General features: G+C 43.9%; 1 protein-coding gene across 3 annotated transcripts; it reads right to left on the bottom strand.

Annotated features, from left to right (window-relative positions):
* Positions 1-749: 749 nt before the first annotated feature.
* LOC123143264 (disease resistance protein RGA2) lies at positions 750-9,112 on the bottom strand. 3 transcript variants are annotated; one of them, XM_044562120.1, is made up of 7 exons: positions 8,636-9,111; positions 8,391-8,534; positions 7,251-8,307; positions 4,067-6,197; positions 2,659-3,681; positions 2,438-2,550; positions 750-1,133 (listed from the first exon to the last, which is right to left on the bottom strand). In XM_044562120.1, exons 3-6 carry the CDS (start codon positions 8,289-8,291, stop codon positions 2,438-2,440), a joined length of 4,308 nt encoding a protein of 1,435 aa, XP_044418055.1. In that variant the 5' UTR covers positions 8,292-8,307; positions 8,391-8,534; positions 8,636-9,111; the 3' UTR covers positions 750-1,133. The 3 variants fall into 3 exon arrangements, with proteins under 3 accessions (XP_044418055.1, XP_044418056.1, XP_044418054.1); XM_044562121.1 differs by having other exon boundaries at positions 2,438-2,541; positions 7,251-8,534; positions 8,636-9,112; XM_044562119.1 differs by having other exon boundaries at positions 7,251-8,534.
* Positions 9,113-24,735: the final 15,623 nt, after the last annotated feature.

The following is a 24,735-nucleotide window of genomic DNA, read 5'->3' as shown; positions in this document are numbered from 1 at the left end:
ATTTTTTGTAAAAAGTCTTCATAAGTTTTAAAGATGTACATGGATTTTAAATAATTTCACTATTTTAAAAAAATGTTTAAGTTTTTTAAAAGTATTCATGATTTTGAAGAAAACATTCATGAAGTTGGAAAACAATCATGGATTTAAATTATGTTTCTAAATTTCAAGAAATATTCACGAATTAAAAAAGAAAAAGAAAATACATATGTTTGAGCGACAAGTAATATGGATTAGAGGGAGTAGTGTATTTTTGTGTGGATTAAAAAATCCAACAACACTAGAACTAAACTGGTTGATCTATATATGTGCAGGAGCTAGCTGCTTTTCTTCATGGGGAATTCTATGTAGGTACTTGGAGATGTTAATTAGGATTTTAGCTGGGAAGATCTGCTCTAGCATTGAGCAGAGGTGCTACCAACACTACTAATCTTATATTATGACTTTTAAGAGTCAGTAAAACAGTTTATCACTGTACTAGCCTACTCCTTCAGGCCACTTCCTTTGCAGGAGAAAAAGATTAATTTAGTTAAGTTAAACCGAGGAGAGACAAGAGAGAGTGTTCTTTTATGTTGCCCTACACATGGCATGCATAGAGATTAAACAAAAAAAAAATCACTTATCCCCCCTCAGCAGGAAGATGCGTATGTGTTAGGCTGCCTAAGTTGACCTTGTTAACCTCTGCTAATCATTCGGTCGACAGCGGACGTCCAGTGGCTATTGCTGCCTTTGATCCTACAGCTGGGTGAAAATTAATGCAACTGAAACTCATGGATAATCAAAACAATGAAATTTAGTAGTACTACATACAGTTTAACACTGCCCTAGCCTACTCCTTCAGTTCATACATCTGACTGACTCTTGAGATTGTGATTCGATTTTCGGAATTGATAATCACTCGTAGTCAGGAAGCAATTCGGCATCACTTGGGTTTCATCGACAAGTGGGGATATATATTTTCACTCAGAAAAATCCCAAATTTGTGGAGCTTGACCATCCTATATGGAGGACAGCTTGACTAGTTACGTGCCTTGTGCAGGTGTACATCTTCTGCCAAAAGTCTCCAACTCGTCTTTTTTCCTAGATTTTGATTTCTGGAGTCAAACTAAAGCAACAATCCTCCATCCTCCACCTGTCTGCAACCAATCAACAAGCCAAAAGAACAGATGACTCTGTTTAATCACTACCAAAGTTTGAAGGCTGATCTTAGGAAGAATTGACTTAAGATACCAATCTTGGATTCTTTACTTTTTCTCATACCAGTTAATTGGTACACCCTCCATCCCACAATATAAGATCGATTTTCAAGCCAAGCTAGCTTGAAAAACGATCTTATATTGTGGAACGAGCTTCTTTCATCACATCATTTTGCAACGGAGAAAAAAGAACATAATAAAGTTTCTGAATGACTCAAACGGCAACAGGATCGAAGGTAATGACCAGTTAGCATCTCTGATACAGGGTTACTTTGAGGGACTGTTCACCTCAGAAGTCCTAGCTCCCGACCCTGGGCTACTGGGGTCAAATGGGCCTCGTTACGTCTGGACAAGTTGATTACTTCTACATGAGAATTGACATCACAGTTCGAACCAACAAGCCAAGTAAGAAAGATGGCTCTGTTTTGCTGGAGTTGCTAAGATGAAGGTACTTTTCTCGTATCAATCAATTAATTTGCAGTAGTAAATACTGTCATGCTCTGGTCTTTATGGAAACATCCCAATGGCATACATTTCCGAAAACCACTTGGTTGGGATGCAGGTTATACGGCGGAAGCTGTTCCACATGTAATAAGATGGAGGCTGCTGTGCCCCAACAAGAGAAAGCTGCTGCTGGGACGATGTGTCACCGAAGCTGGAGCCAAAGACGGTGGGGCAGGTGTGACTGAGATGGTGCTGAAGATGCGCAAGATATAGGGCTATCCTAGATGATTATTCCGAGCTCTGAGTCATGCTTGACAGAAACTTTTTCTGCCTGAGCTGTATGATTGACAGAGAGTTGTGGCTGGTGTTGCTTTAGCAGAGATACTGGGTTGCTTGGCAATTCAGAGAAACGGTGTTGTAACAATGATGTAAACTGCTATCTCATACCAAGTAATGGAACTGGGGCTACGGCACTCTTGCTCTGTCATTACGGAACTCATCACAAGGTCTTGCACTGAATAAGGCTACCCGCCATTACGTTTGCAAATTCTTCAGTTTGCATCAACTGATGGATGGAAACCACAGATGATGTCCAAACAGCTAGCCACATTGTCAGTTAAAGCTGCTAACTTTACTTTTGTATCAGAATACAATGCTATTAAATGAACTATACAAGAGTTTCAGCTACTAGATACTAGTGTTCTGCTTAACACATTGCTAGTAGTTTGATATTACCGGAATTGAGGGAATAACAAGACTTTAAACACGGCATGTGCCAAGAATGAAGCAGCAAAATGTACCTAACATTGCCTCTCTTCCTCTGCTGATTTTGTCTCTGCTTCTTGTTCCTTGTTTTCGTCCCCTGAGCCTGTTGCAGCTAGTTCATGGTCCTCCTCTGCATCCACTGTGCCGACTAAACAGATGAAGGATGGAAACAGCAGGACGAAATAATCAAGACAAATAAGTGGACATAGCAACCAAATGAACAAATTAAGATGTAGGAGAAGTTCTGTTAACTCACCTCCCAATTCGGATGACATTCTGGCCAAGAAAAATTGCGACAACATATCCCTTGCCCTGACAGCGTCCTCATTTGCTAACTGGCGCACTTGCTGATGGTAACTCCAATCCTCAGCTTCAGAGCTTGGCATGGCTGCATCATCCTCCATATCTATGACTATGTTATGCAATATGCAGCAGGCATTGATTATGTTACTCAGAGTGTCCGGATTGACCGGCCACCATGTCTCCTCTTGCAGGTACTTCCATGTGCCTTTGAACCTTGCCAGTACATTATTCAGCATGCAGGTTGTGGCTGCAGAGTGTCTCCTATTGAACTCCACCTTGGAGTCGGAGAGCTCTTCTTCCTTGTAAGGCGTGAGTAGCCAGGGGAGAAGAGGGTATTCTACATCACCAATTATGTATTCCCCTACTTCTGATCCATCTAATGCTACCTTCAGCTTGTTGCCATTCAGCAAATCACCCTTCTGGCACTCATTGAAGAGTGAAGAGTTGTGTAAAATGCTGAAGGGATTCATGCTACCTGTCGATGCCAACCAAATGTTTGTGAACCTCATCTCTGGATCAATGATGACTTGCATTATAACACTGCAATAATACTCACTGTCGCGGTTTGGTCCAAATGGGATGCGAGTTGTACATATAACACCGCAGCAGTTATTCATATTGTGGATCTTGTCAAACATGGATTTGATCTTATACATTCTACTGGAGTCTGGCCAAAGCAAGTGATGCTTTGCTCGATTGCACAACACAGCAACAAAGCTCTCAGTTACCAACAAGACGGTTGACTCGTTCACACCAACAGTGGATCCTATTGTCTCCGGTGGCTCACTAGAGTACAACCTTCTGAGAACAATGGCTACTAGATCTTGTAAAGACAGCTCCCTCCCATCAGCAAAGGTGTAGCATGTCATATAATTCAATTCCAGACTCACCAAGCTGCAGATATACCTAAAAGTTCTTCTTGTCATTTTGAAGACAGACTCAAATGTTTGCGCATCCTCCAAAGAAAATAAGGTTCCTGCATGAGAAGAATTGAAGAAAACAGTAAAGTAATTACAAACTCGAGAACTTGCAAGGCAACAGCTCTGCTGTGACGGTGTTAATATGGAACAGATACTATTTAGCAACGTGAGAGAGTGCAGCCAAATCGGAAAGTAGCATTCGTCAACAGTAACCAATACAAAATGATTAGAAGCCAGTCATCTGTTTTTTACAGAAAAAGGTAGTAATGTCATTGTTGACATTAGTACCATGTTTTTGTTGACCTACTCTGGAAGGATGCATTCAAGAGAATGAGAATAAAGAGAATATATTCAGAGTCCAACCTATGGATCTAGTTAGAAAATAAATCAAATAAACAGAGCACACAAACAAATTAAGATAAATGAGCAATGCCAATTTACCTCTATACATCAAAGCAGAGCTGTTGACATTTGTCTCCAAGTTGTAGGGATTAGTTGTGTACAATGCATACCATTTCCTTGGATTGTCTCCTTCATGTGCATATGCCTTGACATGCTCAATATGGCTGAACTTGTCCCACTCAAGTCCAGATTGTGCCACTGCCATGGAAGCAAGCAGCGCCAGGCTGCAGTAGAGCTCCAAACGTCTTGGGTTTATACTTCCCATGTATTCTGGGAGTGTCTCCATGTAGTCGTCCTCGAGCATGAGCCTCTGTAGTGCAGGAACACCCTCCAGCACCTTCAACTTTGGGCAGCGGGTGATGGTAAGCTTCTGCAGTCTGGGGAGATTAGTGATTCTCTCCAAGTGGAAGTTTTCAATTACTTGCAGCTCGATCAGGGAAGCAATGTTCTCTAGAGAGATGAGACCCTTGACCTGCTGTACGGATAATACCTTCAAAGCCCTTGCCTGGGAGGCAAGGCCAGGAGGAAGACGGTTCAAATTGCATTCAAACAGAATAAGTTCAGTCAGGGCAGGAAAGGCTTGAACTTGCTCCTCCCACTTCCACTCCTCCCATTCCACCAAGCCCATTAACTTCATTGTGTGCAATCTCAGAAATGAAATCACCGCCTTGGAAGGATGAGGATTCTGGTGATGATAGGACTGCAGGAATTCATGTCCAACACGCTTGATGGCTGGGGCACGGTCAATCTGAAGGAACTCCAAATAAGGAAGCTGACACAAGCCATCAGGAAGTTGTGTGCACGAAGCCAGATCTTCAGCCATCAGAATCCTCAAGTTCTTGAGGGGCATATCTGATGATGACATCATCCACTTTGGGTGTCGTCGGCCAAAATATCCTTCGATGGCAAGAAAATTTAAGCTGGGAGGAGGGCAGAGTTCGTCAAACACCTTCTCAATTTGTTGGGTCTCTTCTTCAATCAGCCCGTCATCCCCCAATCTACTACCACAGGTTAAGCATAGGTTGGTAAGATGCAACTTCTCAACAAGCTTTGCCTTTGCTGAGAACGAGGAAGCAGTTACATTCTCCAACCCCTGTATTTCAAGATACTTGAGCCGACAAAGAGGGCCCAACTCTTCTAAACTGCACCAATCACCATCCACCCGGGCCGGAAATCCATTTACTTTCCTCAAATTTGTCAGAACACGGAACCCCCTAGGTATGCCATTTATACTTGTTTTCTGGAAGTTAAGGTACCTTAGGTGTCCTAAGTTTACAATGCTATGTGGAAGTTCCACAAATTGTTGGCATCCTCTAAGGCTAATGTACTGCAAGAATTTCATTTTACCAATGCTTTCTGGAAGCCTACGGATATCTGACCGTTCTAAAGATAAGTACCTCAAGTGCTTGAATTCATGCAAAGATTCAACCAACGCGGCATGTGCAGACTCTATATGCAGAGTTCGTAGACATGGAAAATGAACCAATGAATTACCGGGCTTCATATTTATATGGCCAACTGAAATTAGTGTTCTCAGTGTGTCTTGTGCTTGTAAAGAACTCCAGTCTAACCCATCTGATCCTGATGCTTTGCTTTCTAGCGACAACCGAAGAAACTTACGTGCACAAAGTTTACTAACAATATTACTTTCTCCACTGTGAGCTGCTAATGCCTCATCTCTAGCCACAAATTGAGCAAACGAGCGAACGACATCATGCATGTTGCAAAATAGTTGATCAATGTACTTTGAATCTGGCTCTATAAGGTTCCTCTGTATCAACTCTTTATAGTACTTTCTTCCTAATTCTTCCAAGTCGTCTGAGGGTCCATGTAGAAATCCTTCACTAATCCACATGCCAATTATGTCCTCTCTTAGAAACTTTGCAGCTTTAGGGAGAAGGGAATAGCATAGAAAGCATTGTTTGATGCAAGAAGGTAAATCTTCATAGCTCAAATATACTGCATGGTTTAGCTCTTTGGGCATTCCAGATACTGACCATATAGAATCATCCAGAACCATCTTCCAGTCACTGTGTTGATTATCCTTCTGACACAAGAGTCCTCCCATTACTTTGATAGCAAGAGGCAAGCCATCACATTTTGCTACAATTTGCAAGCCAATATCCTTGAGCATATCTATCTCATGTATATCAGTCACACTTGAGACTATCTATAAAAATTTAAACCAATCGATTCAGTACAGAGCGGGCTGTCTTAAAAGAAAAATGGTGGTCTATTAGCAGCAAGCGGAAATTAAGGTTCAGTTAATATAAGCTCATGAAGAAAGGAAACTAAAGAGAGATCAGTCAATCTGTCAATGAACTACCTAAACTGAATTTGTGAAGTGGATGAATCGCTAACCGGGGAGGTCTCTGTCAACAAGGATACCTAACACGTGAATGACTAACATCATAACATATGCTACATGCTCACCCAAACAAGGTGCAATTTACTTTCCTTTTAACCAAGATGCTTAGTTTGTATACAATTACAAACCAAATTCTGTATTTAATTATGTCCATGAATATTACAGTGGGTGGCTAGTTGAGGTGGTTGTACCCAACCATAGTTTTTGAAACCGAATCGGTGAGGCTGTCGGTTCAGTTCAGCGGTCAAACTGCTGGTTCGCCAGTTTAGGGCTCCTTTGATTCATGGGATTTCCATAGAATTTCATAGGATTGTGATCCTATGGATTTTTTTTTCCTGTGATAGGTGCTTGATTTGCAGAAATTTCCCTGGTCTATTTTATAGGAAATTTTCCATGAGGTCTGAACTTTTTAAAAGAATCCTGTGATTTTCCTATGCTGCCATCAAACACCCACTTGTGTCAATTCCTCTGTTTTTCGATTCCATAGAATTCAAATGGGCAGGGTATACCAAACCTCAATTTTTCCTATCTTATGAATCGAAGGAGCCCTTATTGTCCTGTTTTTTAGGCCATAAAAAATTATGTTTTGTGTACTAATGCTGTAGATGTCAAATAAGCTCATTCTCTTCTATGTGACAAGAATGCAGGCCAACCGACTTGGTTATTGGGCCAAACCTGGAAGCTTTGGCCTGTTACGGTTTATCCCTGGTTAGCATAACAACCGCCCAATTCGACGATAGCAAGACACGAGTGGTGGCTTCCTTAATCTTGAATTTTCAATATATATGTTTTCTCACAATCTGGACTTGCCAAATAAGCATAATTAGCGAAGATGCATGGAGTTTGGCTATGTACCTGTTTCTTGAGCAATGACCAGGCATCCTCCTCCTTCAATTTGTCCACGTGGTGGTAGGGAAGCACAGCTTTCATCCCTCGAGCAACTCTCTCATCTCTAGTAGTGAGGAGGACCCTACTACCTCGAACCAGAGTATTAGCCAAGGGTATTTCAAGCACATCACCCCATGCTTCGTGACTCCACACATCATCTAGCACCAGCAATAGCTTCTTCCCTGTCAGGGCAGTAGTGAGAATTGGCTGAAGCACAGCCAACGCTTTTTCACCACAGTGTTTTCCCCCAGCAAGGGTGATGATTGTCCTGAGCAGCTCAACCCTGTCGAAGTCTTGGTTGATGCTCAACCATATTGTGTTATCAAACTCGGCCTTCACGGTTTCGTCATTGAAGACCTTCTGGGCAAGAGTGGTCTTACCTATGCCGCCGACACCAACAATGGCAACCACCATGATGTTGGCGTTGCCCTCTTTTTCAGTCAACATGATCTCAACCAGCTTTCTTGTGTCTTCTTCGATCTTCTCCCCGACTATACCCGACCGATCGAACTCCCCTGATGTCTCACGTCTGGTATTTCCAGAATGAGAAGCGTGCACCTTGCTGCTACGGTCCTCGTATGAACCAAGATTGATGAAGCTGAAAGCAGCGCTTCGCTCCTTGATGGTGTCGAGCCTCTTGTTCAGACCCTTGATGCGGGTGGCGATGTCGTGGGCATGGGAGGGATTCCGCATGCAAAAGAGCAAGGGATTGAAGCACCCGACATCCACAGTGGATGAACCACGCTCCATGGCCTTGAGCTGACAGACGTCGAGTATGTCGGCGGCTTCGTACATGGCACGCTTGAGCTGGCCCACCCACTCTTGCACGCTCTTGTCTGTGATGTTCCTTCTGTCAGCATCGGCAAGGAAGTTCTTGAGATCCCCAAGCTTGACATCCATCTTGTCGATGTCATCTCCGACTCCAAGCAGCATGTGCACTTCTTCCTTCACCATCTCCGTGAGCATATTTTGCACATAGTATGCAAAGGCATCTAGGATCATCGCCATTTTTGCTGCGTCGTGGCTACAGATTAAGCAGAGTCAGCTATGGATGAACCACAAAAGCAAAAGCTGAGAGACCCGAGACTGCTGTCAGCTGGGATTCACCAGTTAGATTTTTTTCCCCTGCACTTCAACTTTCCCCAATCTCACGCCGTCGTCACCCAGACCCAGACGCGTTCCGCCCGGCTCGCCAGCTCCCCAACCGCGGCCGTCAGCCACCGCGAAGGCACCGCAACCCAACGTGGTGACCTGCGTCGCATCCACCACGGCCAGTTAGCCGAGAGTAAAATTCAGATAAAATTCACCGCCGAAGCAGCGCGATGCGACGCAATCAATCAATTCAAGCTCACGTCTTGGCTTTGGGCGCCGGGTGGGGAGCCCGTCCTTGTCGACGGCGAGCGGGTACTCGGGGCAGTCGATGTCCTCCGCCGGGCAAACTGACGGCCGCCGCGATAAACCAACGCGGACACCGCGAGGCGTGTGTCCCACCAGCGCGTGGTACTCCTCCAACAACGCCCTCGTCAGAGCGCCGCCGGCTCCACTTCAAGAAAATGAAACTCCGGCCGGAGCACCTCCCACGCCTGCTGCAGCTCCGGACCTGCGCCTCCGCCTCCTTTTCTCCGAGATCCCAGATCGGATCATCACGATTTGTAGCGAGGCAGTTGGATTTGGGCTGGCTGGATCTTGCTCTATCACCGGCTGATTTGGATCGGCTTTGTGTCTGGTGTGGGGCGCGCGGAGATGGTCAGATGGCAAAGCACGGTGGCATGGAGGGTCACATGAAAGTTAGCGGGGGAGCTGCTCCAGCCACACTTCACAAGTCAACGACGGCTCAAGCAACTCCAACGCGCCGATCCGATTTTATCTTCTTTTTTTAAATCGGTCGAGCAGACCGATGTGTCCTTTTTTTGTTTGGGTCAGCCATGCGCCCACAAAGATGGATGCATTTTTTTTCTCAAATGCTAAAAAGTGTTTGGATGCTGGTTTGCTCGCGCGAGCACAAGCTCTGATAGCCGTCCGATCTCGAAGTCGCACGGGCGATCGTGCGCAGGTGTTTTTTGTCTGGCCGGCTCGCGTGACCCTTCACGACAGCCATAAACCTGGAAGGGCCCACCACTACCGCCCACACCTCAGTGCCGTTGGCGCAGTTTCCGAAACTGCCTGGCGAGGGGCGCCGCTGTCTCCTCCCAATCCCTTTCCGCTTTCCTCCCGCACCACGCCACCGTTCCCCACCGCAGAAATTGGAGATTTCGCCGTCCCGCGGAGAGGTTGCCGTGCTGGGCAGAGGTCGCCGGCATCCGCGGAGACCGCGGGTGGTGGTGTTGAAGCCCGTGCGGGGGGCGACGGGCAGGGGGTGCGTGAGGCTGTGGTGGTGGTGGTGGTGGGCCGAAGATGGGCGAAGGTCGCCGCGGTGCTCCAAACCGTCGGAGGATGCGGGTTGAAGGTCGGCTGGACGCTGCGTTTCCGCCGCGGGGAGTCGACGAATTTCTAAGGTAAGGTGCATCTCCTGGTTCCCATGGTTCGAGATCTCTCCTCCCGCTCGGTGATAGGTGGTGGTGGTGCGTTTGCTGCGTTTTTGAAAGGTTGAGGGGCTGAAGGTAGGGGGAGACGCGAATCACGTGCGATAGATCTGCCGTTTGCGGTTGCCAGGGTTGTCAGGGGTACGAGTTTGCGTTCTATAGGGGTGTTGCCCGAGATCCCTGCACGATTTTTGCGTATGAGTTGCGATGCAGATTATGCGGGTGTTGCCTGACATGTGCATAGGAGTTGCCTGGCATTTTCTGTGTAAGTTTCCTGAAGAGCTTAATACGTATGACCTTGTTTGTAGATTCTGGGTTTGTTGCCTGAAATCTGCACAGGAGTTGCCCGACATCTTCATAAGAGTTGCCTAGCATTTCGTGTATTAGTTGCCTGAAGAGCTTAATATGTATGAGTTGGATTTGTAGATTCTGGTTTTGTTGCCTGAAATCTGCACAGGAGTTGCCCGACATCTTCATAAGAGTTGCCTAGCATTTCGTGTATTAGTTGCTTGAAGAGCTTAATATGTATGAGTTGGATTTGTAGATTCTGGCTTTGTTTGTGCCTAAAATCTGCACAGGAGTTGCCCGTCATTTTTACTGCATTGTCTTTTGTCTGAACAGCCCATGTGTTGGGTTGTATTTGTTAGGGGTGTTGTTTGAGATCTTCGTAGTTTTTGTCATGAGTTGGGTTGCTTTTTTACGGGCGTAGGAAGTTGCCTCAACTGACCCTTTTTTTAGGTTTACTTTTTCAGTTTTCACATGAATATCTAGAGATGCTAGGGTAGTTTTTGTGTAGTATTTGTACTGAAGGAATGGACTAGAGACGCAAGAGATATACTGTCACCACTTTTAAAGTCTGAAATTCCAAAATTAGGATCAGTGGCCTTTTTTACATGATGTGCTGGTGGTCTGCATCAATCTTTTTGACGTTCTATTATTACAAACCATACCACATCTCTGTTAAACCAACTAAATGGTGTTGTATTTGTCCCAAATCATATATACAGATTGCAGATTGTTGCTTTTTTCTGTTAAAATGAAGTAGATTGGGATCTGGTGATGCGGTTAGAGAGAAAATGGGGGCATGATGGGCGTGAGGTGTTGCCGCCCATCTCTTGTCTGGGCTGAGGAAGACGATGACGCCATGACTAGTTTTTGTGTAGTATTTTCAGGCAAGAGTTGCATAAAACTGTGTTGCAGAGTTGCCACACGCCAGTACATGAGTTGCCTACATTTTTTGTTAATTCTGATAGTTTACTAAAACCAATGTTTTTGTTATGGGGAGGGGGTAGGTCGGTGGCACATCAGCAAACTATATAGTTGTTGATTGAGATATTAAATAGCCAAATACAGTGTCATGTGTAGACAAGTTTTCCATCATAACGGAGAGGATTTGTAAATGTGGCTTTTTTCTTACCTATCCTTTGCTCATATCCTTATTTGTGTTCTGTTTATTTTTTGTAGAAATCAACAATGTCTGAGACAAACAAGAAAATTGACAGACAGGCTGCACAAGCAACCCAACAGGATGCAGATGAAATAGAGGTATTTTGGTTTTCCATTTTTCTGTTTCCTTCTCTCTTAATAGTGCTCTTTTAGAAGGTGAGGCAGGGCTGAGTTGTTTTGCATGTCCGAGTTAAATGACTTTCTTTTTTGCAATGTAGGTTCACCTACCACTGCAATAAGGCAAGTCGTTAATTGCTACAAGCGTAGCCGTACTAAAGGGATAATCTCTCATGGCAAGCGGCCGTCAGACATAGATAGCAACGCCAGCGCACCAGATGATGATTTAGAGATCAAGCATACCACACAAGAAGAGGAATCGAAGCCAAAACGGCAGAAGACAGGCGAAAATGAGGTAAAATATGCATGCACCTGGTAGCTCAAAGTATTTTTTTGGCTAAAGATTTTGGGAGGATGATGCTTTTTTGCATTTTTTATGCTGTATGCACCTACTAGTCATGCATGTAGCTACCTTACTACATGCACAGAGTTGCAAAAATGCCCAATAAGAGTTGTTCTTTTTCCAAGAAATGAGTGATGCAGCACTCAGGGGAGTTTGGTTTTGGGGTTGAAAATGGGCGAATTTTTGTTTACCCCTAATTAAATGTTGCTCAATAATTTGGTAGACTTGCACAAATACCTGACTTAGAGTTGCTTAATTTTTTGGTTATAGGGTCGGCGAAACAGGGCATCACCTGCAAGGTTGTTCAAGCTAAACAAGGATTTAGTGGGACCTCAGAAGGATAAGATAATTGCAAAAGAATTTGGAGGCCTGTTGGACATCGCAACCTCCAGTATGCCAGGAGACTTGAGCTAGTGGGTTATGAAGCATTATGACCCTGAAAGATCACAGCTGGTCATCCCGAAGAGGGGCAGGATTCCAGTTGATGCAGCTAGTGTTCATAGGATATGGGGTCTGCCAAACAGGGGGAGGAAGGTGTGCTAAGAGAATAGAGCAGAATACACAACTCCAATGAATGCAATCTTGAAGATTACTACCAAAGGTCCACCATCACTGACATCATGGTGCAAAATGATTAAGGACATGGCTGGGGCAGCAGATGACAATTTCTTGCGTGCTTGGTTGGCAGTTGCTTTCTTATGTTTCCTTGCTCCTACAACAAGTTTGAACATATCACCATGGTGCTATCCTGCTGTGATGCATGTGGATGCAATAACAGAGACCAATGTGTGCCAATTTGTAGTTGATCAACTAAAGTTGGCATTCGCGGGGGCAAGTGATAAGAAGGCAGTGTGCTGTTGTGTAATGCACTTAGTTGTAAGTGCAACTTGTTCTTTCCCCTTTTTCTGTTATCGTCTTGTTATATAAATTTGCATTCCTGCTTTTTTGCATTTCCAAACACTTTTTCATTCTGAGTTTCAATTTCATCTTGTCTTGCGTGTTGCAGCTGCTATACCTGGACTCATTGGATGTCGATGAACCCATGCCAAGCACGGTACCAAGAGTATCTGTTTGGAACTCTGCTCTTATTGCCAAGGTCATTAAAAAGGACAAAAAAGGTCGGGTTGAGTTCAGAAAGTTGAGGGTAAGTTTTTCATTTTGGTTTTCTCCTCCTTTTTTATGTGTCAAGCAGTTGCTCATTTATTTTTTTAGAAGGAAAACCCAATCAATGGTGAGTATATAAGGTCATGTGGAAACATCAATGTTAGGCAACTTACATCCAAATGTTGGGCAGTTCAACCAATATTCTTCGACAACTTCATGGCTAGTAGCCCGACAGCTTACATTTTGAATGTATTCTCTTCTCCCTTTGCTTTTCAACTGTTTTTCTTTGGTTTCTTACCTGCTAAACAAAACATATATGTCAGACAACTTCCTAAGCAGAAGTTATGCAACCGCACTCACAGTAATGAGGCAACTACAGTTGGTATATTTTAGCAACTGACAACATATAGTAATCAAAATAAACTTTTAACCAAAATTCATTCATTTTCCTAATTTTCATTCTCAGCTCAAGACCGAGTTCGCCCGATGTGCTGATGAAAGCTTGTTTGGAAGTCTTGAACATGTCACTAAGTTTGTGGCAGCAAGGGTCCCCAACTCATACGACTCAAATGTAAGCTGTTTTTTCCTACACATTCCCATGTGTTATGTGCAATGGGTACTTCTTTTTAAGCTTATGATTTTCTTACATTGTGTGCAGAAACAAAAAAAGCTTGTTGGGTTGGTGCATGAAATTTGTTCTGAAATATCTCATTCAATGGGAAAGCTCGTACATGGAATTGGGAAACTTTATGAAGACGATGGCACAACAAGTGGCGGCGCAGCTGACAATGCTGGTGGTTCAAGCAGTCAACATTCAAGGAAATGACGACATGCGGGCGCAAGCAGTAGCAACACACTCCCTAGTGATGAGGAATCATACCAGTCGGATGATGACAGTGATGACGACGACGACAATGAAAGCAAGGGATCAGATGATGATGAAGACGACACTGATAGTGATGGTGATGATGGCGATGATGATGATGGCAACTCACATGGGGGGAGCATGACAGGTGATGATCATGTGCAGGACCATGGGAGAGAGAGGATAAAGAACCTCACAGAGGGGAGGATGGAGAAGAAACAGATGATGAAGATCCCGACAGAGAAGATGAAGAGCAGCAAGGAGAGGATGAGGTGGAGGCAGAAGATGATGAGGAGGATGACGATGCAGATGAACAAGTGGATGATGAAGAGAGAGAAAAAGAAGATGAACATAAGGAGGAGGAGGATGACAAAGGTGGGGGTAGTGGGGATGGGGATGTTGGTGGTGAGAGCACAGACAGAGGTGGCAGTGGTGGTTATAATCATGAGGGAGACAAACCAGGCAGTGACGATGCAGTCCACGACAGCTCAGAAACTGACGAGATTCCATCGATTCAGGTTTGAATTTAGAAGAAGGAAAAAAAGGAAGAGCAGAACCCGTACAAACTTTTTCAATGTTAGATTTAGTGAAACTAGATATAGAAAAGAAGAGCACCATCCCCGAGATCCCTATTCAGGAAGTTGGGTATGTTTCAGATGGTTTCTCAATTGAGTGGGAAATGAAGCGCATTTTTAACGAATTGCTTGACAGCCTAGAGTTTAAAGAAACCTGGGATTTATCTTTGGAGGATATATGCCCTCGCAAGACACTTATTAGACTGATGCAACAAGTATGTGGACCGAGCTCTATGGAGATACCAATAGGATGTTGGGAATCGTAGCATAATTTAAAATTTTCCTACGCTCACCAAGATGCATCTATGGAGTATACTAGCAACGAGGGGAAAGGAGTGCATCTACATACCCTTGTAGATCACGAGCGGAAGCGTTCCAATGAACGTGGATGACGGAGTCGTACTCGCCGTGATTCAAATCACCGATGACCGAGTGCCGAACGGACGGCACCTCCGCGTTCAACACACGTACGGTGCAGCGACGTCTCCTCCTTCTTGATCCAGCAAGGGGGAAGGAGAGGTTGATGGAGATCCAGCAGCACGACGGCGTGGTGGTGGATGTAGCGGGTCTCGGCAGGGCTTCGTCGAGCTTCTGCGAGAGGGAGAGGTGTTGCAAGGGGAGAGGGAGGCGCCAGGGGCTGGTGTGTTGCTGCCCTCCCTCCCCCCACTATTTATAGGACCCCTGGGGGGCGCCAGCCCTTGGGAGATCAGATCTCCAAGGGGGGGGCCAAGGGGGCGGGAAGGGGGTGGCTTCCCCCACAAGCCAAAGGGGGGCGCCCCCCACCCCTAGGGTTTCCAACCCTAGGCGCAGGGGGAGGCCCAAGGGGGGCGCCCCAGCCCACTAAGGGCTGGTTCCCTTCCCTCTTCAGCCCATGGGGCCCTCCGGGATAGGTGGCCCCACCCGGTGGACCCCCGGGACCCTTCCGGTGGTCCCGGTACAATACCGATAACCCCCGACACTTTCCCGGTAGCCGAAACTGGACTTCCCATATATAATTCTTCACCTCCGGACCATTCCGGAACTCCTCGTGACGTCCAGGATCTCATCCGGGACTCCGAACAACTTTCGGGTTTCCGCATACTCATATCTCTACAACCCTAGTGTCACCGAACCTTAAGTGTGTAGACCCTACGGGTTCGGGAGACATGCAGACATGACCGAGACGCCTCTCCGATCAATAACCAACAGCGGGATCTGGATACCCATGTTGGCTCCCACATGTTCCACGATGATCTCATCGGATGAACCACAATGTCGAGGATTCAATCAATCCCGTATACAATTCCCTTTGTCAATCGGTAAGTTACTTGCCCGAGATTCGATCGTCGGTATCCCAATACCTTGTTCAATCTCGTTACCGGCAAGTCTGTTTACTCGTACCGCAATGCATGATCCCGTGACTAACGCCTTAGTCACATTGAGCTCATTATGATGATGCATTACCGAGTGGGCCCAGAGATACCTCTCCGTCACACGGAGTGACAAATCCCAGTCTCGATCCGTGCCAACCCAACAGACACTTTCGGAGATACCCGTAGTGCAACTTTATAGTCACCCAGTTACGTTGTGACGTTTGGCACACCCAAAGCACTTCTACGGTATCCGGAAGTTGCACGATCTCATGGTCTAAGGAAAAGATACTTGACATTGGAGAAGCTCCAGCAAACGAAACTACACGATCTTTTATGCTATGCTTAGGATTGGGTCTTGTCCATCACATCATTCTCCTAATGATGTGATCCCGTTATCAACGACATCCAATGTCCATAGTCAGGAAACCATGACTATCGGTTGATCAACGAGCTAGTCAACTAGAGGCTTACCAGGGACACGTTGTGGTCTATGTATTCACACATGTATTACGATTTCCGGACAATACAATTATAGCATGAACAATAGACAATTACCATGAACAAAGAAATATAATAATAACCATTTATTATTGCCTCTAGGGCATATTTCCAACATAGGAGATATGCTTAAGGTTGTTGTAGCAGGCACCCGTCGACCACAACCACCAAAGAAACAGATGAGGGTGACCTTCATAGAAACACTAACCATAGTGACATGTGATGAGCTGGATGAGTTACCATGTGCAAATGGAAGACAGACTAAAGGACTGTCTGAAAGCATGCAAATGCCACCAACCACTCAGGCAACTACTTCTGAAAATGCAGCAACTGTAACCAACCAGAAGGCAACTCCTACATTTGTTAAGCCGAGCTTGCTAACCAATTCAGGGGGTGCTCCACCTGTACATCCCGAGCAGATAGCCAGTTCAGGTTATGTGGCAGCAGCAGTATGTGCTGATGAAATACCACCAGAAAATAATGTGCAGGCAACCATCATTGAAACTGGAGCAACTCAGGCCAAGAGTGAAGCAACTTTGTGCCATCCTGGTGGAATCCCATCAGCAAAACAACCTATTATAGCAAAGGAAACACTTGAACATATGCAGGCAACTTTTTCTCCATCTGTGACAAATCAGATCAAGCCCAAGGCAAATGTTGTGCGAAAGCAAGCAGCACTGTCACCAAAGCAAGATCCCCCACTCACATCAAGGCAAACACTTGGTGATCTGAATGGTCGGCACCAACAGGTAGCCCAAGTTATTCAAGGAGTTACTGCTGAAGCAATTGGGGACATCCAAGCAAAGGGGATTGCAAGAGATACAACAAAGAAGGGAAACCAGCCAGTAGTACTGCATACGGTTGAGTTGAGTGAGGCACAAAAAATCAACAACCTCATTTCAAGGTGTATGCCTCCAAGCACCAAGTTTGACAAGTGCAAGTTGGCTGCGAATATAGGAGTAGGCATAAGCAAAACTGTCCCCCCAGAATCAGGAATGCCACCCGGACAACCAACTTGTGATGCACCTGTTCAAACGCGTGAGGTACGGACACCAAGTTTTTTTTGATGAATATTGCCGAGCTCCTGGTTTTGATTTGGGGCTTGATGAAATTTTTGGAACAAGTATCGAGAAAGAAGTGGAAACGTCCGCAGCAGCATATGACTAGCATCAGCCCCCATGTGGTTCTTGTAGGAGATATGCCCTAGAGGCAATAATAAATGTTATTGATTATTTCCTTGTTCATAATTATGTTTATGTTCCATGCTATAACTGCTGTGGTTCCCGAGCCCGTATATCCATAAAGGCTCTGGGGAGAACCCATATGCACGTGTGGAATAATAAACGGTAAAATGTATTCCTAGTCGTGCCTCTAAGACTAGCTCAAGTATTGCATGATGATTATGTTTTCCCAATCATGGGCATGTCCATGCCAAGCAACTTTGAGGGCACAATGTCAGGAAGGACATTTGTGTTGAATCAACCCGAATTGATGTTATGCTATGAGATACATTCGTCACAAGTTAATGGTTTATAACACAGAGATAGTTAATGTTTGCATAATTCCTTAGACCATGAGAGTATCGAGTTTCTTCATGAACTTTGGGGTTTGTTAAACGTCATCCGTAACTGGATGGCTATTACGGCGGCTTACGGGTTCATGGGAAAGTATGTTAAGTAACTTGATAGCTCGAGATTGGGATTTGCTCCTCCGACGATGGAGAGATATACTCGGGCCCTCTCGGTGTTACGGTGTCCATCATCGTCTGGCCAGACACTTTGTGATTTGATCACGGGGATGCCGGAACACAAAACGAGAAAAGAGAACAAAACCGGTAACGAGGTAACTAGCATAGTGGACAAGTTGTTGATCCACGGGAAAGCCAACATGTCTCACCTCGGGTATTTGTAAGATATCGCGAAGCAACAGGAATAGCACACGGCAACTGGAGGTTCACTCGAATATTTATTCGTGTGGGTATAGGGGTCAATATGGGTGTCCACGGCTCCGATGTTGATCATTGATCGGAAGGGGTTCTGGGTCATGTCTATACTTCACCGAACCTATAGGGTCACACGCTTAAGGGTCATCTATCTGCTGAATACTAGACAGGGAGTCTGAGAGAAAATCACCAAAAAAGTTTCGGACAGCGGAATCGTACTGCAGAGAGAGGTCATCGGATAAGTTTCGATGATACCAAAAAGTTGTTTCGGGATACACCATTAAGTCAAATTGGTTTCGGCACATGCCTGATAATTCTTGGAGGATGCCAGAATCATTCTGGAAGCTTTTTGGAATTTTCTGAGATAAAAACCGGAAATGTTCCGGAGCTGCCGGAGCCACTTCAGATGCGTTTCGCAGATGAAAATCACTAAAACCGGAATTGTTTTGGAACGCATTGAAAATCATTTTAGTGGGTACTGGAAATGTTCTTAGCCCACATAAATATTTTCAGTTCGATCAGACGCTGAAAAATGTCGTCGTGAATAGTGAAAATCAGCTTTATGGTTACTTTATGGAAAGCCACCTTTTGGGGCTTTGCTCCAAAAGATCTTGGGGATGACATGGATGGATAGGAGCCATTTTTTGGGCCCCTCATGGGGGTGTGGCCGGCCACATGGGGTATCCCCCCTTGGGGACCCTCCTGTTGATTGGTTTCACTCCTAGGTCCTTGTGGAAGGACTTCATTCATGTGCATTTTGGGTTTTTTGTGAAACTACCCTACCCCCTTGGGATTTCCTATAAATAGAGGTGGAGGGGCAGCCCTCCACACTCATCCCTTGCTCTCATACACATGCCATGCATTATCTGGCTTCTTCTCTCCCTCCCACGAAAAGAGTTTCGTAGAGCCGTAAGGCTGTCTGGGTTCCGGCAGGAACTAGTTCTGGACGGCGAAGCCCTGCCGGATAGATGACACCGTATGTGTGCAACTCTGTAGAGAGATCGTAGTTTCGGTCTTAGTTCGTGAGTGCCTCCCGAAGGGCTGTCCGTGTGACCGTCCGAGTTTTGAAGGTCCTCCCGAAGGGCTGTCCGAGTGACCGTTCGAGTTTCGAAGGTCCTCCCGAAGGGCTGTCCGCGACACCGTCCGGGGGGGGGGGGGCTGTTCGACCGCCTCCCGGAGGGCTGTCTGAGGAGCAGATGAGGGTTTACATCCTCGCGGTTGGGAGGTTGTAAATCCTAGCTGCGGGGATCTACACCGCCGATCGTCATTGACTCTACTTCCTGCTGCGCTACGAGTCGGTAACGAAAAAGATCAAACCATGTATGCAGTCTCCATAGTGGTCCTGGGCTGGTGCGTAGGTTGTAAAATTTTTGTTTTCTGCTGCGTTACCCTACAGTGGTATCAGAGACGTGCTATGCGTAGATGCAGGTTTCGATCTAGAATACATGGAGATGTATGGGTATTGCATAATATATTTAGGTAGTAGATGAGATCTATTGCTGAAATTTATTTATGCGGGTGACAGATGAAATCTGTTACTCGACGTTCTTGTTGCTTCCCTAGAATTTGCGTTTGCTCAATCTCGAGACAGCATGGTGGAATTTGACAAAGTTCTGGCAATCCGTGATCCTGATTGATCATGGAAGTGCTATCAGTTCTTTGGGTTCTGCCGTAGTCAAAAGAAAGATGAAATTCACAGATGAAAGGGCACTGCAGATATGATCTGCACAGGGGTCATGCGTATGACGAAGTTTATTATGGGGCTCGAGATTTAATTATCTCGTGTTTCATACACCCCAAGATGTTAATGTAGCAACTTGAATAATCATACTTGATGATAAAACGTTGGTAGCTACGGTTTAAGTCAAAACCTTAGAAGCCACGTAAAATAAAATTTTGCATAGACCGATTAGAGGCGTCTAACTTGGTTTTGCAGGATGTGCATGTGATGTGGTATAGCAGTGCTCATACTAATTCGATTATGTATGAGATGACTATATGATGTAAAATTGATAAACATGACCTGCGAGTCATGATTCGGCATGATGGCTGGAGCCATATGATTGCACTTTAATGACCTGCGTGTCAACCTTAAGTAATGCATTAATTTTATACGCTATGGAGATAGCAATATTATCTGGTGCATCGACAAGGTGGTGGCAATCTTCGCGAAGGTGAACACCGACGCGTATGCTGAAGACGAAGAAATGAAATACTTCTCCGTCAGAAAGGGCTATACCATATCATGCTATTATGAATTGCCTGAGATGTTTATCCCTTATTGTGCACCCTTCTTGATTGCGCGGTAGTCACTTTTTATTAGGGTGATCTCTCACAAAAATACCAAGTAGTTAGTGTTCTCCCAAGTGTAGCACCGTCACGGCACCTATCTTTTCGGGGTGCGCCGTGTCACACGGGTACGAACGATTAGAGAAGTGTGAGGCGGGTGAGTTGAGACCTCGCAGCGAGATCACTTGGTTGTCTTGACGTTCAGGCATGACCGTCATGAGCTCGGAACACACGCATCGAAAGATGAACAAGAGTCACATAGATATGTGATTGGCAAGTTGGCCTACCGGTTGAGATTTTTCGTCATCAGTGGTGTTACACCAATGGCGGACAATTGAAATGTGGGTCTTGTATCACTCACAATCAATTTTGAGAGATATTGATTTGAGTGGGAGCGCACTGTTGAATTAACATGTTTAATTCTCAATGCAATTAATTTTGAACACTGTCTAAGTGTGGTTTGCATAATAGTTGTAGAATAATGGCTCGCATTTCCACCTTCCCTATTAAAATTGAATAGCTATTAAATATCTGGTTAAAACTTTATGATTGGTAACGTAATATGAGGATTGTCCTCAAAAGTGCCGAGAAGGACTTTGTCCTATCGCATGCTTTCCGTATCCTCCCGCTAATGCTATGGATCATGTGACTCTCGTCCTTCGATCCAAAAGCTAGAATTCTGTTACGGTCAAGTGGAATATGTTTGCTTCCATGAAACCCAAACTTCGAAAGTTGGGATAGTTATATGATATTCATGGAACTGAAAATTATTTTCAGATACAAACAAAGCAATGTTTGTTTGCAAGTATTAGTAAAAGTGTTTACTATGCATTTGACTGTTGGGAAAGGGATCCAGAAGAACGCCTGTCATATCATGAAAGGTGAATAAAACAACAACTTAAAGAGAAAGGAAGTGTCCAAAGGGTGTTAGTATGACTTACACGCCTAGGAAGTCCGGGGCTAATGCCACTCTTAAGTTGGGTGCTTCTTCTAAGAGTAGGAGAAATACTAAAAGTTAAACTGTTAGAAGTATAAAGGCAAAAGGAAACAAGACTGGAATATCCAGCTCATGTATGAATGTCATACAAGTTTTTGATGTATAGAAGGCTGGTCAAAGATATAGTTCTTGCGAATTATGGTTAAACATGTTAATCACTACTTCTTGGGTATTGTGAGTTCATCACAAAAATGCCCGCTCGATTGCATTCTGTTGCAACTCGATGTAAGAACTACTATGCCCTGAAAGACTAGCTAGAAATGAGGTTAAGGTATACACAGGGAACATAGTAAATGTTACTATACCTTCCATCGGTGTATTGCCGTCTGTATTTATTTTCATAATTCATTTAGAGTTTTACAAACTCTATCCCATTGCATAAGGTATCTTGCAAGAAGGTTGTTCATAAGAGAACTTTTTATGTTCGATGTTATGAATAACACAAGGGCCATACTTTCATTATGAATGAGATGTATGTTATGAATATTGATAATAATACAATACCTCTGGGTTTACTTTCATAATTCATTTTAGAGTTTCATACACTCTAGCCCATTGCACAATGTTTGTTGCAAAAGAGTTGTTCATAAAAACAACAATTGTTGTTAAGTATTATGAATAACATAAGGGCCATACTTCCATCATCGATGGGACGTATGTTATGAATATTGATGGTAATATGATACATCCATAACACTGACGCTAAATGTCGCAAGACTAAAAGAATACCACACAAGTGTGGCACTACATTTGGTCACATTGGAGAAACCCGCATGGAAAATTCCATTATGATGGATTTTGAAGTCTTTTTGATTTTGAATCATGTGACACTTGCAACTTTCCTCCGAAAAGTGAAGTGACTAAAATACCGTTCACAGGCCATAAGGAACGAACAACAAACTTATTAGTGATCATACATTTGATGTGTGTAGTCCGATAAGTGTTGTTAGTGGTGGATTTATTTATCTTTCAGAAATGACTCAAGTAGATATATGGATATTTACTTGATGAGACGTAAGTCTGGATCTTTTGAAATCATTCGAAAGGTTTTCAAAAATGAAGTAGAAGTTATTGTAACAAGAAAATTATGTTTCTGCAATTTGATTGCACAAAGGAATATTTGAGTTACATGTTTAGCGAATGTCTGATAAGTTGTGAAAGGGGTTTCATAACTTGCACCTCCCGGAACACCACTGCAAGTGGAAAGTCCGTGGAGATGTAATCAAACCATTTATGACATGGTAAGGTCAAAGATGACATAAATAAATTTGCCATTATCCCTTTTAAAGTGATGCTTTAGAGACTGCGGCTTTTACACTGAAAAGAGCTACATCGGGTCTGTTGAAATGAAGCCATGGTATGGTACGCCCAACCATGTTATATCTTTTCTTAACATTTGGAATATGGGGCTTGTGTAAAAGGTTACAATCCAAATCAGACAAGTGCTACTTTGTAGGTTATACCAAAATGTTGGGTATTCCTCCCTCACTATACCGAGGCAAATAGTTTTGCCGCGAAACGGTGTGCTTTTAAAGAGAATGGTTCTTTCAAAAAGGTGAGTGGGAGAATAGTGCAACTCGACGAGATAAACAGTATCTACGTCATCAGATCAAAGGAAAGAGACCTTGGAAGTTATTCCAGAGTTTCCTACTGCGACTGATACGGAAGTCTCTACAATAAAATGTATGAACTTCGGTCGAACTTGCAGCTGAACCATGTAGGCAAGGCTCGTGCAAACCTCTCAGGTGCGCAAACGAGATATTGTTGTTAGACAACATTATACCTACGATACACAAGGAAGCGTTGATGGGCCCTGACTTCGGAATTGGCTAAATGCCAATACAACCCGAGTTAGTTTCCATATAAGTGATTCAAGATTTAAACCTTGATACACCTTTCGGAAGACTTAGAGTCTAATGAATATTTATGGAACTTAAAACTGATACGGATAAAAATGTTTTATCCATAAAGCTCGACTTGTTGAAATAACAAGTTCAAGAGTTGACTACGATGAGGTTGTTTTCATCGTAGCGATGCTTAAAGTCGGTTCGGGTTGAACTAGCAATTAATACATATTTCAATCATGAGATATGAAACATGGATGATAAAAGGATTTCCATCTGATGGAAATGAAAGCTAGGACTTGTATATGATATAGTCCAAAGTAATTTGTCGATCCAGAGGATGCTAGTAGGTATGCAAACTTCAGAGTTCCAGCGATGGACAGAAGAGAGCAAAATGGAGTTGGAATCTTCGTGCTTTGATGAAATGGTCAAAGGGGTTTGACTTCATCAATGGGTAACGAAGATGCTTGTAATTCAAGAAAGTAAGTGGGAGCGTAATAATATTTCTAAAAACCTTGTGTGCTTGACACATTGTTAATTGGAAATAAATTTCTTGACACGAATTAGGACTTCATTTGAAAATAGTTTTTTGATGAAGTGCTTAGGCTAAATAGCCTCAATATTAGGCATAATGATCTATGGAGATAGATTTACCTAATAGGGCTAAGCAATGAATACATATTGACAAGGTGCTAAAACCTTTTAGCATTTAAAACCGCCAGGTAGTGATTCTTGCCGGAGTCACATGGAAGAGTTTGTTGCAAGACTCGGTGTCCCAATACACTGATGAGCAAAATACATGATGCAGATTCCACACACTTTTGTGTTTGGATTAATCATGTATTCCATGGTATATAAAACAACCAGATATGTCCGATACTCCCAAGGTGTTGTGAGTATGGATACCAAAGTGATCAAATTACTGATCATGGGACAACAGTGAAAGATGTCACAGAGTACTAGAGTAAGCACTGATGACATGGTTTTCTCGCAAGCAGAGATCATGAAGAGTTCGTTGTAAAATGTTACATCGATACAGTCTTCATCTTTTCTCCATGCGATTTTCGATTTAAATTAAGGGTTTTGTGTAACACACAATGTGGTGGCACAGTTAGTTGGAATTTGTTCAAACTAGTTACTGTGGCGAATTCTATAACAAGGGCTAAGTATGTTGACGCTTTAGAAGCGACAAAGAAGATGTTGAATCATATAGTTCATTCATGAACTTAGTATAGTTCCAAGATGGCTTTTGACAATGGGACACTACTGCAGGTAGTTGCTCCATAACTCAGTCTGAGGAATCCAGGTTCGACCTGTGATTCACATACATACAAAGACAAGTCCACACAAAATATGAATTTTGTGAAAACGTGAAAAAGTGAGGACATGCAAAGATACACACGGAACTGAAGTCGTTAGATCCGTTGGACATCAGGCTATACCACAAGCGAAGCATATTTACACCGGTGTGCCACAGGTGTGAAGTGCATTAGCATAAGCTAGATTATTGTCTCTAGTGCAAGTGGGAGTCTGTAGGAGATATGCCCTAGAGGCAATA

Source organism: Triticum aestivum, chromosome 6D (assembly GCF_018294505.1).
Source record: "Triticum aestivum cultivar Chinese Spring chromosome 6D, IWGSC CS RefSeq v2.1, whole genome shotgun sequence".
Classification (NCBI taxonomy): Eukaryota; Viridiplantae; Streptophyta; class Magnoliopsida; order Poales; family Poaceae; genus Triticum; species Triticum aestivum.
Note: the sequence above shows the minus strand (reverse complement) of the source record. Positions and strands in the feature narration are given on the sequence as shown.

Bases quoted from the DNA above. Each gene is read 5' to 3' on its own strand.
- LOC123143264 (XM_044562119.1), bottom strand. From the start codon at position 8,291: ATGGCGATGATCCTAGATGCCTTTGCATACTATGTGCAAAATATGCTC. The intron at 6,198-7,250 runs GTACATAGCCAA...AAATTTTTATAG, and splicing joins GGTCATTGCTCAAGAAACAG to ATAGTCTCAAGTGTGACTGA. The intron at 2,551-2,658 runs GTGAGTTAACAG...TCATCTGTTTAG, and splicing joins AATGTCATCCGAATTGGGAG to TCGGCACAGTGGATGCAGAG.